The following is a 16,467-nucleotide window of genomic DNA, read 5'->3' as shown; positions in this document are numbered from 1 at the left end:
GGCTGAAAAAGCCTCGCCTGGGCAGGCTCTGGAATTCTGTGCCCACCACCGCCATCCCTCTGCCTGAGGGCGGTGCTGGTGCAGGAACCCGGGGCACCAAACCCCCCGCAGTCCCGGCAGGACTCGGGGTTCCGCACCGGGAGGCGGGCGGGGAGGGGGCGGCTGCCGCCTCGTTGCCCGCCGTGAGGAGGACGATCCCTCCCGGTTCCCCTCTCCGCTCCGGGGGCCACCGATCCCCCCCACCGCCCCCTTTGCCGCCGCCGCCGTTGCTAAGCCCGCCATGGAGACCCGGAAGTCCTCCGGGGCATGAACGGCCCCGGAAGCGGCGGCTCTGCGCCGGGCGGCGCGGGGTGATGGCGGGCGGCGGGCGGGACGGGCGGCGGGAGGGCCGCGGCCCCTGAGGCTCCGCCATGTACTCGGCTGCTGCCGCCGCCTCGCCGCCGCGACGGGATTTCATCTCCGTCACCCTCAGCCCTGAGGAGGCGGTGGGGGGTGGCGGCGGCTACAACAACAGCAAGGCCTGGAGGAGACGCTCCTGCTGGCGGGTGAGGGCCGGGAGAGGCTCCGGAGCTCGGGGGGAACTCGGGGCTGAGGGAGCTGCGGGCCCTGAGGGGAGGGAGCCGGCATGGAGCGGGTGCTGAGCTGCGGCGGGTCTCCCGGGGCTGGGTATAGAGACACTGGACGATGGGGTGTTCGGTGAGGCTGAACTCGGGGTTGGGAGTTCTGGTTGGGACTCTCCGGTCCGAACCGGGGAGGGGTCCGGAGCTGCGGGGTCCTGGCGGTGGGGATGCCCTATGTGGGGGGCTCTGAGGAGAAAGGTGTTGGGTGGCAGCCCTGCCCGAAGCCTGACGTTACTTTTTGTGGACAAAGTCGGGGCAGGGGGTACGGTGTGTGTTTTGAGGGGATCCTTGCACTCTGTTATTATTTGTTAATATTTGCCCTGCACTGCCTGGGCAGGGATAGAACAATGTCAGATTGGGTCTAAATGCCTTTGTCCTCTGTTTTAGGGCTTGACAGGGGCTCCCTGTCCTCTGTCCTAGGAGAGTAAAGGGAACAGCTCTGCTTTCTGTGGATGTGGTGTGAGCAGAGGGGTCCCTGGCAGAGCTGTGTGGAAGTAACTTTAGTGCCTGCTTGGGGGTAGGGAGTGGGCAGCAGCTTTGCTGGGGGTAGAAGTCCTGGGCTGCAGGGACAGGGAGGGAAAGTGAGTCAAAAGGGCAAGAAAACCCTTGTTGCAGTGAGGAGATGAGGTATAGCTGCCCACAGAGGTGGTCAGATGTTTGAAGAGCTTGTTTAGGGATGCAGTATGGAATCTTCTTTTATTAAAAGCTAGGAAAGTGTGGGGGTGGGACACAAGGTGTTTCACCCTTCCTTCTAACCTTACTTTTTGTCCTAAAAAAAAAGTGAGATAGGGATAAACGCCCTTGTGTATTCTTGTGCTTCATTCTTACCCATCCTGAGACTCTACACGCAATGCCTCTTCTCCCATCCTATCCCAAGGAAACAGGGGAAGGCTGCTGGGTTTCAGGCATCCTTCTGCAGTTGGGAGATGACAGTAGGGATGCAGGTCGAGTTGAAAGTGAAGGAGTGGGATGAGCATTCCATGGTGTGCAGGGTTACTGCTGTCGGCACTGCAGGAGGAAGCCATAAAGCATGTTTTGTGGGGCTCCTGACACTTCTGCTCTGAAACATTTGCAGCCCCTGGTTGTAAAGAGGATGAGGAGTGTGGGAAGTGCTGTGGGGGACAGAGTGGTTTGTAGGGAACTGCAGGCAGTGCCCAAGTGCAGCACTGGCACTGAAGTATCCTTCCTGTACAGCAAAACCAGTAATGAGCAGCAGACTGCTGCTCTGATGACTTTTGATTGGACTGTTGGAAAGCTACCAAAATGGCAATTTAACAGTTAATGTTTAATTCCAGCTGCTCTATAAATGAGGAAGCCTCTCTCTCAGGCTAATGTAACATCTGCTGCCTGACTTGTAGTGATTTTGTTTTATGCTCTTTAGTTTTAAAAACACGTTTTTACCTTGGACTAAACTTGAAAATATCGTGGTTTTATCTTGTTCATCATTCTGCTGGTGTATTTAATTTTCCAGCTGTTGTGGGTTGGTGACTTTATTTGTGGTGGCAGGACCTGTTCTGTGTGACAGTTCATATATGTTTGGTAGAGGCAGGGTACCTGACTTTCTTGTCCAGGCACTACTGCTTAGTTTTATTTTGAGCTTTTCTTCTTTTCTACAGTAACATTTTTAGGTTTTCTGCTGCTTTCTTTTCCTTCTTGTTTTGCATGTGTGTTTTGCAGTCCCTCCCCAGCCAGAAGGGAGGAAAGGGGCTTATTTCCTGGCTGACATCTGGGCAGATGCACAGGTCAGACAGTGAAGGTTGGGGTGAAAGCCAATACCTGCTCTGTGGGAAGTGGTATGGCACTTGGAGCAAGTGGCTCTGATGTTTCTTTGAGCCTGCTGTGCTGTGTTAGATTTCTGTTTTCTCCATCATCAGAGAAAATGAGCAGTGGATGTCTGCAGCTGGAAACAGAGGGTAAAATTAAACCTCTGAATGAGCCAATAAGAGTTTATTTTTGACTGAGTAGGCTTCTAATGTCCTGCTGGATATTCTACTTCTCACTTATTTTCTCTCCTAAAGAAATGGAAGCAGCTGTCTCGACTGCAGAGGAGTGTCATTATCTTCCTGTTTGCTTTCTTGGTTGTCTGTGGAGTCATTTCCTACACAAGCATGGAGGAGCCATGGAAAAGTAAGTGTTCTGTGTAGCTCAGAATGATTGGCATGTAAGGATTTGTTGTGGTTCTTATAAGTAGTTTTCCTTCTTACTGAGAGTGCCTGGGTGTGTCTGTTAAAGCACAGTTGTGGGATGAATTTATGTGACGTGATCTAATGACTTGATTCTGCTTAATCAGAAATACTTTTCGTATCTTTTCATTGTTTATCTTGACTAGAGCAACTTTTTTGCTTAGTTTTTTTAAAATTTGGAGGCTGAGGGTGTTTTTTAACTTGTGTTTGTATGTAGATATTGGTAACCCAAACCTAAACAGTAGGATGAGATAATCCTGTTGTAGTTTTGATTGTCCATCAGCTTAGAAATCCAAGCTTCTTTACAATATGAAGGCACATTTACCTTTGATATTCTCTTACTGCTTGGATTGAGAAGCTAAAATGATAGCAACTAAAAAAAAAAAAAAAAAGCATTGCCTTTTAGAAACCTCCTTCTGTATTAGGAAGAGTGTTGATTCCAAAAGACACTTTGTATCTCACAATTGGCTGTGTTTATCAGATTTTTTTGAAAAGAAACACTTCTTTTGAGGTAGATCTAGTATGTGAATGCAGCAAAAGTAGCAATTTCTAGCTGGAGCCTAAACTGTTGATTCTGTGTCTGAGCTATTTTGTTTCTCTAGGTCTAACAAGCAAACCATTGGATGATCAGAAACCAGAACCAGAAATTCCTGGATTAAAGCTGGCAAATCCAGCCGTCCTACCAGCACCCCAAAAAGCAGATACCAACCCTGGGGACTACCCAGAGCTGTCACCACAGGTACTGTGAGAGGAAATGACTTTTATAAATCTACCTAAGAGTTTGTGAAAGCTGCAGGTAGTCTTTGGTTCCAGCAGATGCTGAGGGCAAAGGAGTTATAACTTGCAATAAGTGCTCTAGGTGCAATTAAACCTTCTCAGGAAGGGCTTCAGTGTAGTATTTATTGGCTTTTAAAAAAATTAAGGTGTTTAGTATAGTAGTTCTTAATCACTGATATATCTAGGTGTGCTGGCACTTGAGGTCAGTGACCTCTTGAAGCTTCACTTTCCTGGTATGATTCATTTGTTTGGACTTGAAGTGCTCTGGATGTCAACCTTGCTGTTGTGAGGAGCCTAAATAGAGGTGTGGCTGAAAATAAGATGTAAGACACAGTCTGTGTCCCAGGGAACTGGAATAGCTTTTCTGGGATCCTGAAAAATACCAGCAGGTTTTTTTGAAAGGTTTGATTTGTGGGAGATGTGATGGGGAAGAAACAGGATCTGGCTGTGTGGATTCATGTAGCCAGAGGAACAGCAGTTACTGGGTTACTCTCCATGTATTTATTTCCTTGGGTTTGGGATTTCTATTCAGTGAATATGAAACTTTGTATTAAATCTTTGCCACTTCATGCACAAGTGTACCTTTATTTCTGCATAGCAATTCTTGGTATTCCCTAATGCTGCCATATTTTTTTTTTTCCACGCTTTTTGCTAATTGTAATACAAATTTACTGTGCCTAGTAAAATGGAATTAAATATCTTTGGAATACTTTATAAAGACTTGTGTTAAATTACTGTCTGGTAGCCCTAAAACCAAAAGTTTTAAACAAACAAAAACCCAAGGTGCTCAGCATGCCTTCCATTCAGGGCAGAACTTGCATGCTGATATAATATCAAAATAAGATTTACCTGAAATTATATTCAACACTGGAATAATGTTGATTTATGGTTTGTAATTTTACCATCTCTGCAACATACGAAGTGATTTTTCTTTTTTTCTTTTCTCAGAAGCCACCCAAACCACCTCATATTCGGCGTGGTCCTTCCAATCTGCAGATCAAGGCACCCCGGAGAGATGTGTGGCTGAAAACCAGACATGATCCAAGCAGAGTCACAGAAGAGCTGGTCCAAGCTGATAAGGAAGAGAAAACTGAGAAATCTGTTATCAGGTAGAAGTGTTTCCAGCAAGTTGCAGTCATCTCCCTCTGCCCTCCAAGATCCATTGGGTGTTGGAGTGAAAATCCTAAAGGCTTTTGGTTGTCATTGAGGTTGATACCTTTCTGTGCATGTATTTGTTCTCAGGTCTGAGCTGACAGCTGTTGATACTGCTGTGCTGATTTAATGCTGGTGAATGTGCAGGTTTTCTGGTTTTACTCTTTAGATCACAGAACTGCTGAGGATTTGGAGCCCTGCAGGGCTCTCTGTATTGCTCATGCACTTAGACACTCATAATGCTCAGAAAAATGTTCAAGGTCTGTACATTGCTGCCATTTGTTTTGTACTAAATATTAATGTACTTGGAGCAGTAAAATAATAATGTCACAAACATCTTTGTCCTGGGCCAGACTTGGGAAATCACATCAGTGTCAGTGCTTGGGTAGGGGTAAAATGCCCAAGTTCAACTGGCAGAAGCTGTAGACATGTATGTAGTAGTGGGCATGTAACTGTGAGAGATCCTTACTCCTTTCTGAAAAATGATTAATCATCCCACTATGCAGAGACAGTAATATCTTTTATGGAGGGTCTGTGCTTCTGTGATTATATTTATATGAATTTATTCCCTAAGATATTATTGATTGAAACCTTTTGATGTGGGAATAACTGAAGAGATGTGACTTTCATACAGAAAAGACTGCTACAAGTTCAGGGAAGGTTCTTAGGAATTGGAACAGTAGGCTTGGGGTTTTCTATGTTTGTCTCCTTTTCAGCACCAGTGCAGCTGAGCAGATTGCAGCATCAGAACTGTGCCTGTGTCAGCATTTGGGCTGTTGGTGTTATCTGAAATATCTCAGAATGCCTTTTAAGTGTTTTATTCCTCTGCTTCCATTTGCACAGGAATGTAACTCAGCATTCCCAGGTGTTTTAATTCTTAGTAGAAAGTCTTTATTAAATTCCACTGTCAAGATACTTAATGAAACTCCAAGAGCCTGTAAAACACATCTCTAAATCCAGTCAAATTCCTGTGGTGCAAATCACTTTCTTTGAGCAGAAAAATTACCTAGTGGACAGCATAGTTATTTTGATCCTTGATACAAAATCCATCTCCTATTTTAACAAAGCATCCTGAAAAAAGAAATGTAGAGATGAGTCTCTGTTATTTGGTAACTTTGTGTTCTCAAATTAATCCTTTATTACAATCCTTTCTATTTGCAGCTGGAGAGGAGCAGTGATAGAACCTGACCAAAGCACCGAACCTCCGTCTCCTAAAACCAAGGATCTAGAAAAACCTTCATCTGTGGAAGCTGAAGACCTGAAGGAGCCAGGTAAATAGGGTATATTGGGTAGAAGGCAGCAAAAAAGTTGTTTTTGTTTGGAATAGCTGCATTGCTGCTCTGCAGCAGACTTGAGCAGGGTGCTCTTTGCCTTTTGCAGTGCCCATAAACGAACGGCAGCTGGCTGTGATCGAAGCCTTCCGCCACGCATGGAAAGGGTACAAGGACTTTGCCTGGGGCCATGATGAGCTGAAGCCTCTGTCCAAGTCCTACAGCGAGTGGTTTGGACTTGGGCTTACCTTGATTGATGCCTTGGATACCATGTGGATTTTAGGCCTAAAAGAAGGTTGGTTGCTTTGCTTTTTCTTTCTCCATTTTTTTCCCCTAAAGAATTCTGTCTCTTCTCCCCCCTCAAAAGTTTTTGGAGGGGAACATTTGTTATGTATGGCCAGTAAGTTTAGTTTTCCTTTGAGGGTAAGTATCTATCTATCTAATATTTATAAAAATAAATTATAAAACTCCAATTATAAAACTCTCAACTCCCTGAAAAGACACCGTTTCTCTTGCCATTGGTTTTTGAGCCTGAAAAAACAATTCTGCTCCTACATATAACAATGGTAATGTCTGCTAGAAACTCAGGACTCTATTAATAAGCCTCTTGATTTCTCTTTCTGTGCGAAATCCCTAGTGCTGTCTTTGTGCCATTATACAGCCACAGGTTCTTTTAATTTAGAGGGTATTTCTGTCTCTGTGCATCTCTGATGTATGATGATAAGAATTAAGCTAATGGTAGTTAAGCTTCTTCTAGCACGTGCTCTTCATTTCAGTTTTCCTCCTAAAATTATGCTCTTTGGAAACAGATAAGAGTGTCCTGGTTCTGTGGAGTACCAGTGTCTCTAGTTTACTTGTTGGAACACACCAGAACTTCATAACTGAATTACTCTTTCTACTCTGCAGAATTTGAAGAAGCAAGGAAGTGGGTAGCAAACGATTTGATGTTTGATAAAAATGTGGATGTGAACCTCTTTGAGAGTACCATTCGGATCCTGGGAGGCTTGCTGAGCACCTATCATCTGTCTGGAGACAGCCTCTTCCTGGAAAAAGCTGTGAGTGACTGGTCTCACACATGAAACTGGATTCCATGTTAAAGCTGCTGGGTTTTAACAGTTACATATTTAAAGTGGTGGGAAAGGGATTTACCATTAATCTTTTAAGCTGCTTCTTTTTGCTTCCTGGATAACCTCAGAGTTTTGCTGTGTTTTATGGGGAATTCTTAAATTTCTGTTCTTCTGTTGATGAAGAGCTGACAGTAATAAAGTTTATGAAACACAGAGGAGAGAAAAAGTGGTTGGCAAAGTGTAATAGTTATCTTTTATTGCCCTTTTTGTGTATCTCAACATCAGCCACCTCTTTAGAGGAGTTCACTGCAGTCAGAGACTGCAGAATTGCATCACATTGTGTTGAGATTGCAGCCTGAAACAAGACACCTGATGCTAGGAAGAAGGTGTCAGCTCTGTAGTCATTACTGCAAATAAACCCATGGCCCTTTTTAATTCTTGTCATTCTCTCACCATCTAAAACAAAGCTGCTCTTCTCTTTTTTTTTTCCCTGTCTGCTTGAGGGAAGAAAATCTAAAGGTGTGTGCCTGTGTGTCTGTATTTACTTTTTGGGTTTTTTTGTCTCTGTCCTGTGGTCTGGGGTTTTCTTTAGAAAGACATTGGGAACAGGCTGATGCCAGCATTCAAGACCCCTTCCAAGATACCATATTCTGATGTCAACATTGGTCGTGGCACTGCACATCCCCCTCGCTGGACATCTGACAGCACTGTGGCAGAGGTGACAAGTATCCAGCTGGAGTTTAGGGAGCTGACTCGTCTCACTGGAGATGAGAAATTCCAGGTATAAAAGAACCAGTCCCTGTTTTTCTCTTTTTCCACCTCTCTAGAGCTCCACCACTGACTCTTCATCAATGTATGGGGTCTCTGTAGTCTCTAAGTAACATGAAATGAGTTGTGAAAATAGATAAGAGGAGGAAAAGAAGCTAAGTAATTCCAATTGTTTTCTCAATACAGAGTAGTGGAGTTGAATAATTATTTATCTTCCTCAGAAAAAGCTTTTGATTTAAAAAAACAAAAACAAAAAAACCCCACCCATAAAATAAAAAGCCAAACAGCAAAGCCAAACCACAGGAAACCATAATAAACACTCCCCACTCTTATCCAACCTCCCAGTTTTTACCATTGACATTTTTTTATTTGACACGAGGTTGTCAGAGTTTGACAAAATATTATGCTGACCAGGAGACTGTGAAAGTGCCTTCCTTAACTTAGAATTCTGTGTGCAGTTCCTTGATGCCAGTGCCTAAATGCAGAGACCAAAACCTTGCTGTGGCCATCCAAGGAACTAAAATGGGACTCTACTTAAGGGTTTGACAGTAGGACACAGTGTAAGGAGAAGTTAGTTGAAATAAAAATGCCAGGGTAAAGTATAATTTCCCCTTTTCTTTTTGCTTTTGTTGTGCTATTTGTTCTAAACTGTGTCCAAAGCTCAAGTATTGAAGAGTGAAGGTATTTAAAGAATTTTTAGCTATTGAATGCTTTGTGTAGTTGTTATTTAACTTGACTTCAGTTTTGTAAAGAAGAATAAGTCAGGACATGGTCCTGAGCCATAGTAGTGGCTTTTGAGTGGGCTTTCTTGAAGGAAATAGTTATAATTATTTCAGAGTACTTAAGTATACCTAGAACATTCTGTGTTTTGAGTTATAAAGTTTGTGATCCTGTATTTAATATATTGCATTACCTGAACTTCATGCCCCTGATACTAATTTGAGGGAGAATAATGAAAGATTTGTTACTGGCCTGAAGTTACTAGCCACAGTTTTGTGCATCATTTATACCTGTAATTTGTTTTCTATTTTATTTCTTTCAGAAAGCTGTAGATGAGGTGATGAAACATGTTCACACCCTCTCAGGGAAAAATGATGGGCTGGTGCCTATGTTCATTAACACCAACAGTGGGCAGTTCACTCACTTGGGTGTCTATACCCTGGGAGCCAGAGCTGACAGCTACTATGAGTATTTGCTGAAGCAATGGATTCAGGGTGGAAAAAAAGAAAATGAGTAAGTTCTTCCCACTTCTCATACACCTCACTGCAAATGGAGAACTGCCTGGGACCGTGAATGAAGGGATTTATTTTTTTTTGAGCCTCAAAATGCAATTGTTTAGCAGGATTTTCTACATAAAAGTACTTTGAAGCAAGGGAAATTCCAGTTAAATAATGTGACCACATTATTTCAAAGACTGGAAAGGATTGCTCAGTCACTGAATCTCCATCATTGGATGGAGATATTAAAAAATTGCTCAGATAATTCCTTAGGCAACCTGATGTAATTGAATCTGCTTCAGAGGAAAGGACTGAAGTGGACACCTCCAAGAGCTGCTTACCAGCCTTGATTTTCTGTATATTTCAATTACTGTACTTCTGATGATGCTTGAAATAAAATCTGTTTACTGCCTATAAGTTGAGGGCATGTTTTCTTTAAATTTGGGGTTTACTTCTCAAGTAAACCCAATATTGCTACAGGCTAGTGATTACTAATTAATGTCCAGGTGATGGTGACTTGAAGGGTTTGTTCTTAGTTTTCACATTTAGCTTAATGTTGACTGCATTAACAGTCTCCAAATGGATCATGCTGAACATCAGCTGTGATTAAATGTGTTCTGACTGCATGCATGTGAGCCAACTGGGAATGATTTTCATTCACAGACTCTTAGAAGACTACATGAGAGCCATAGAAGGAGTAAAAAAGCATCTTCTTCAGAGATCCCAACCCAGGAAGCTCACATTTGTAGGAGAGCTTGCTCATGGCCATTTCAGTGCCAAGATGGTAAGAAAAACAACTGCATTTGAAATAAAAAAAAAAAACAAACCAAAAAACACAACAAAAGAAAACTGAAAAAAACATGATTGGGAAAAAAACCCTAAAATAACAAACCCAGATTATATGGAGAGGCAAACACAAAGCTTCTGTAATGGTTTTGTCTCTTTCCCCTCCATCCCCCTCCTTCTTTTTAAAAAAGAAGAAAAGTCAGGATGGTATTTTAAGTCCAGGAGAACTCGTGGTGGCAAAGGGCTGTATGCTGACCAAGAAAAATGGTACTCTTCCATCTTTGGTGCTCTACAGAGGTGAGGGGTAAGAGGTTTTTATTACCCCAAGTAAAAAAGATACAGGAAAGGGGCAAGCTGTCAGGCAGAAAGATGCTTGAAAGCTTTGTGTTTTCCAGTGGCTTTAGTGGATCTAGTGATCTCTGCAGATATTGTCTCACAGTAATGCTGAGGTGGTTTCAGAATTATTTCAGAATCAGGAAAATCTTCAGCTGACCTCTCCCCCTTCTCCAAAGCTGCTTCTCTGGCTGACTTCTCTCTGTTCCAAGTTTAAAATGGAATTCAGATGGTCAGTTTGTCCTTTATGTGGTTGCTTGAGTTGCCTCTACTGAGAAATCTTTAGGTGATTTGAGGCAGTTCTGTGTGATTAAGGGTGAAATCTTAAGGTGATTTAAGTGATTAAGGGAGTGGAACATCTAATTTTTCCTGAGTTAAGAGTTGTCTTGTCTTGCAGGATCACTTGGTTTGCTTTTTGCCTGGTACTTTGGCTCTGGGAGCTCACAATGGACTGACTGCTGATCACATGAAATTAGCTGAAGCCCTTATCAAAACCTGTTACCAGATGTATTCTCAAGTAGAGACAGGCCTGAGTCCAGAGATTGTTCATTTCAATCTTCATGCACAAAAGGGCCAGAAAGATGTGGAAATCAAGGTGAGCAGATGGCTGTTTTAATCTGATTTTATTATCAGAGAATAACTGTTATTATATGATTCTTCTGTACCTATTCTGGTGTTGAAACTCCCAGCCAGAGATCAGTGATGTTCTCTGTTCTTCTTGTTCTTCTGCCTTGCTTTCTAGGTGTACCCTAGCCATTGTTTTTAATTACTTCTGTAGTGTATTTAGAAGCTGAATTATGTATAATAAACTCTTTGGGGTAGATAGAGGTTGGAATCACTATTTTTCTAACTGCACATGTCTTGAGGAAACTCCCTGTCTGAATTATCCCTGCCTTTTGTTTTTCCTCTGCAGCCTGCAGACAGGCACAACTTACTACGACCAGAAACTGTGGAAAGCCTTTTTTATATGTACAGATTCACTGGTGATAAGAAATACCAAGACTGGGGCTGGGAAATCCTGCAGAACTTCAATAAATACACACGGGTAAGGTCAGCTTATGGTGTTCTTGGTGTGTTTTGAGTATTCACACACTTGCTCTCTTAACAAATATTTTGGAAACCTTATGTCTTTCAAGAGTCATCAAATTTCCCATTCCATAGGAAATTCATAAGAACACAGTGAAAAATTCAGTTCATAAAGTGCCTTACAGTTTGAGATGCACTGCCTGATATATGCAGGGAAAGAACTTGCATTCTTGTATTGCACTGATTAAAAATGAAGTTGCTTGAAGTTGTAAAAAACCCCCAAAAAACCCAGAAAGTCCTGAAAGGCATTGATGTTTTAATAGAGGATGTTTGTTTTCCAAGTGACCACAGAGTGCTCATGAAGATCACCACTGATACACTGTAAAAATGGGGCCTAAGGAGCAGTGGTCATTCAACATCCATGGAGGAAGATTTCTTTTGTAACTGAAGTTTTATATGTAAATGAAAAGAAGTATGAAATGACAAACATGCTGATATGTTTCTTAGCATTCATTTTCTCCAGACTCATCTGGATGTTAAGAAATGAAAATAATTTATTTTAGATTATTGAAATACACAAAATCCCTGCTTTTTTTTGTTTGTTTTTTTTGCACAGGTTCCTACAGGTGGTTATACTTCCATTAACAACGTCCAGAATCCCAGTAATCCAGAGCCACGTGATAAGATGGAGAGCTTCTTCCTTGGGGAAACACTCAAATACATGTTTCTGCTGTTTTCAGATGACATAGACTTAATCAACCTTGACAAATATGTATTTAACACAGAAGCTCATCCACTCCCTATCTGGGTGCCAGCTTAGACTGAGTGTCAGGAGACCTTCCAATGGTGGCACTTTTATCTTCAAGTCACTTTACTTTTCAGGGTTTGAGGAGAGATGCTATATTGCACCTTTTTTTTTGGCTGAAAACAAAACCTTTGGGAAAGTGTCTCTGCTTTGGAGAAGTCATGTCAGTCTTAAATCTAATCCCTTGTTTTGGGGTGGACAAACTGTGCCCTTCTAAGCTGGTTTTCCTGGTATTGATGAGGTTCAGAGAATAATTATAGCTTGGACCATGACATTCATGGGGCTCTGGTGAACCAGAACTCACTTCTGTCACTCTTACTAAACCCTCATTAAATATCAGGAATGCAGCAAGCTGTCTTACAGCACAGGATTGTCCCTGGAGAGAATAAGCCTACAGGTCTCTGGCTTATTCTGGATTCACTCAGTTACAGTGCCATTTCTTCAAAAGAACATGTAGTGTTTCAGGTGGCAAATCAATAAAAAAACTGTAATGTTGTCTCAGATAGAAGCAAAGCTGTCAGCATTGCTACTGATGCTCTGATCTCATTCCAAACTACCAAGCTGTACTGCATCCCATGAGAAGGAGAAATGGCAGCAATGCATCTGTTGGACAGTGTCTTAGTTCTGTGGAGCACTTTGAAGAAGCTGTTGAAGCTGAAATGAATGATGGAAGAGAATTTGCTGCTGGTTTGGCTCAAAGTGGTTTATAGTTTTGTATAGGTATTGCAGTTTTTTAACTTATCTGCAGGAATGCAGGAGATAATGTGAAACACAAGTGAAACTACACATGCATTTTATATATTATTTGCATCACTTAGACTCAGGTATTCTGACTGAAAGCTGCTTTCTGAGGTTGGGAAAGCTTGTGAGCACATAGATAGAATTCTAAGTCAGCTCCTTCCATCTCTCCCTGCCCAGATATTGCATTGTAAGGTGTTAGGTGGCTCAAAACAAGCTCACAGCTGTACAGCAGAGTTCATGTTATTCAGCCTTTTTTGTTCCCTGGGGAAAGTTTCAACTGTTTGGGTTTTTTTTTGGTTGGTTGGTTGTTTTTTTTTTCCATTAGGAGTACTTTGGGTAGAAATATTTCATTATTACTATTAAAAGCTGGCAGTCTAAATGGATTACAACAAGTCCTTGTCCAAATAGAATTAGTGAAATCTGTTCACTTGCTTGAAGACAAACCAGACCCAGGTTTTTTAAACAATCTTATGGGAGCCCTGGAATCTCTCATTTTTATATGTGCAAATAGATTTTTTTAAACCACAAATTTGGAAATCAGCTTTCTGTAGTAATTTTCCTTTTGGTTTTGTAGCTACTTGGGCAGTTTTCTGTATTCACAGATAAATTCTCAGAAATGTTCTTGTTCCTATTTTTTAAACAGGTTTTTCTCACTAAAATGTTCTTTTCCCCTGGCATTAATGGGAGCAGCCAGAAGCATGCAGGTGCCTGGTAGCAATGGTGAGGTACAGTTCCCTCTTAATCTGGGGCTGCTAAATGGAACCAATTAAATCTGATTGTAATGGGTAATTAAAGTGGTTGAAGGGAGTATATGTATCTTAAATATTTGTAACCTTTGATTTGTATAGTAAGATGCATCTTTGTTTTATGCTGATCAGTTCTGTTTGCTGGAGTCAGAAGTAACCCTTGGGACCACTCTAGAAGTACTTTAAAGAATATTTATCATTCCAAGAATATTTATCATTTCATAAGCCAGTGATGGCTTATGGAAATGGAGACATTTTACAGATTATTGATGACAGAAAAAAGTGCATTTAAAAGGGGATTTGCAAGACATGAGAAGTTTGTGCAGAATGTTAATGTTTCTCCAGTTCTCATGGCACCAGTAACCCTGGAAATGAGTTGTGTGCAGTGGGATCCTGTAGCTGTACTCTTTGTCTGCACAACTGATTTGTTCCCCAGATTTGTTTTCTTTGACCTAACAGTGAAGGAGGAAAATGCTTTTGAAATGTGGGAGGAAACACCTTCAGTGTTTTTCTTTGTGCATTGGGTTCATGTTACTGAGGAGCTGAGCTTCAGCTAAAAGCTGAAGGCTTAAACCTGGAGTTTAAAAAACAAAATAAAATTCAGTGAGTTTGCCCCCCCCAGGCCCTTCTGACCTGTGTTGCTTTGGCCTTGTGCCTTTGATTGAAGCTCATATTGAACTCTTAATTAATTAATGACTTTGCTATAGAGTGTAAAACTTGCAGAGTTTGGTGTTTCATCTGTCTGGCAGCCCTACTGAGGAGACAGATATGTCTTAGAAAGTGGAATACATATGAATTTTTACCAAAAAAAAAAAAATCTTCTGTTGTTGAAGTCTTACAATAGTCTTAATATTGTTGACTCAAGAAATGAGACTGTGGGAGTCTGAGTTTCTTTTTTTTTGCCTTTGGCTTGAGAGTAATAATCCATTTCATAATGAATTGAAGGAAGGAGAGAATAAACCTTCACTTTCTCAAACACACTTCTTGTCTTTTAGCTGAACTTCTTGGTCCAACTGTTTTCTTTTCTACCTAATTCTTCCTGGGAAACTGAATCTGTTTGCAAAGTGGCAATTTGCTGTCCTCTTCCTTTAAACCTGAGGTTAAGATTGTTCAGCTCTACCTGTGAGAACAAATGCTTGTTTCCAACTCCTGAATCCCATGTGAAATTACATGAACCTAAATAAGTTAGAAAGAGCTCATCTGCTTCTTCCTGTTCTTTTGCAGATGTCACTTCAACTGCTTATTTATTTTTACCTCTTTAATTAATGTTGTGTCAGATTGGTCTCAGCTTCACAGCCCCTCTCAGTTCCAGCAAAACAACATGCACATCTTTGAAGAATTTTCTTTGGTGTACTCTGCAATCCTTTGACCCAAAACCTTAGCTGTAGGGGGCTGTAATCCATCAGCACTAATTCACTTCTGCTACTTCAGTCCAATCTTGTGGCAAGGCCATTCAGCCACTGGTTCTGTCCTTTTGCACAAAGAGCTGCCTTGGTTTTGCTCCAAGAACTTCAGTGCCTTCCCTAATTAAAATCAAACAAAATGACCCCAGCCCCAGCCAGCTGTACAGTTCACTGATGCTTTCACTGAGAAATGGATGTATGGGCAGAGCCATGGGGTATTGCACGGACTTGGAAGTCTCACACTGGGCTTTAAGCCACAGTTCAGAAAAAAAAAAATACAAACCTGTTTGCTCAAAGAAAATCCAGTAGAGGGATGGAGCCACAGATCACATCTGATCTCTGAACTTTTATGAAGTGAAGTCTCACTATAGGTCTTAGAAACTGACATTTTTGCAGGGTACATGGTATTTGCTGGCAGGGTCCCCACCATTTTCCTCATGGTTTTCTGTCAGCAAGGTTTTCAGCAAGACATGCCAAATGCAGGTACCAGCTGTATTTACTCCTCCAAAGAATCTGCTTTCTTCCCTGCTCTGTATAAACCAGTTTTAGCAAACCTGAAGCCTGAGGTCAGTAGGAGCAAAAGGGGGGCTGATGGCTCTTGGCAGAGGTTTTCATCAGCACAGAGAAGGTCTGTGGAGGATGTAGTTTGGCTTAAAGCATTTTTCTTTGGGGGAATTGGACTAATCAGGCCAATGTTGCCCATCATTTGCAAGATCTGGTAAGTGGAGATCTTTTCCTGCCCTTCCTACATTCCTCAGTGTTGGGGGGGGGGCTGAAGCTTTGGCTTTCTGTACTTTAAGAACAGGGAAGAGGTAAGCACATTGTGTGCCATAAAACCTTCTGTCAGCCCCTGAATTCTGTGGAATAACATGAGTGAGTGACATTGTAGCTCTGGGAAGCAATCCCACAGTTATGGTAGGGAGGCCCCAGCAGTGCAGTACTTCACACAAAGCCTTGTGTTTAAGCAGTGTAAAAGGTGCTGAAGCAATGCTTTGACTTTGCCTGTGTAACATAAGCCTTTGATGATTAGGAGGCTTCTCTGTGAACTTGTAAAACCATTATAAATGGATCAACTGAGGCATCCAATTGGTAAGCAGGATTTTTTTTAAAATTATACTACTATATATTGGTGCATAGTAACTCCAGCAGGTTAAGAATCCACCTGTTTATGTGCAAATAATGAGTTTACTCAACCTTGGAAGGTGAGGAATATCCTTTTTTATCTTTGGTTATACTACCAATCCATGAAATGATCTCACACACTTTAATAAACCTGTAATTTATTTTCAAAAGACTTGAAGATGTCTCCAGAAGAAATCTGCTTTACTGGTCACTGGTATGCAGCTCCTGAGTGGCAGCAGTGTACACTGGGGTTACTTTGTGTGAACCTCAAGATCAACAACTGGAGATCTCTTGTGCAAGTTAAAACTTAACACACCCCAAACAACAAAAAACCCAAACCCACAGCCCTGGGTGAGGCTGAGAGCTTTTTTTAAAGTGGAACTGGTCACTAGTGGAGACCCCTGTGTAAGTAAGGACCATGCCTCTGCGTTTTCAGTACTCGATTCAATA

At 41.9% G+C, this 16,467-nt stretch overlaps 1 protein-coding gene across 1 annotated transcript; it reads left to right on the top strand.

Annotated features, from left to right (window-relative positions):
* The first annotated feature begins 335 nt into the window (after window positions 1-335).
* On the top strand, window positions 336-15,950 carry MAN1B1 (mannosidase alpha class 1B member 1). The gene is made up of 13 exons (XM_030461518.1): window positions 336-545; window positions 2,639-2,747; window positions 3,406-3,542; window positions 4,529-4,689; window positions 5,894-6,003; window positions 6,113-6,298; window positions 6,910-7,058; window positions 7,663-7,851; window positions 8,881-9,071; window positions 9,719-9,839; window positions 10,572-10,769; window positions 11,088-11,219; window positions 11,817-15,950. The coding sequence occupies exons 1-13, from the start codon at window positions 411-413 to the stop codon at window positions 12,018-12,020; spliced, it is 2,022 nt and encodes a 673-aa protein (XP_030317378.1). The 5' UTR covers window positions 336-410; the 3' UTR covers window positions 12,021-15,950.
* Window positions 15,951-16,467: the final 517 nt, after the last annotated feature.

The sequence above is a fragment of the Calypte anna genome, chromosome 17, assembly GCF_003957555.1.
Source record: "Calypte anna isolate BGI_N300 chromosome 17, bCalAnn1_v1.p, whole genome shotgun sequence".
Taxonomy (NCBI): Eukaryota; Metazoa; Chordata; class Aves; order Apodiformes; family Trochilidae; genus Calypte; species Calypte anna.
Note: the sequence above shows the minus strand (reverse complement) of the source record. Positions and strands in the feature narration are given on the sequence as shown.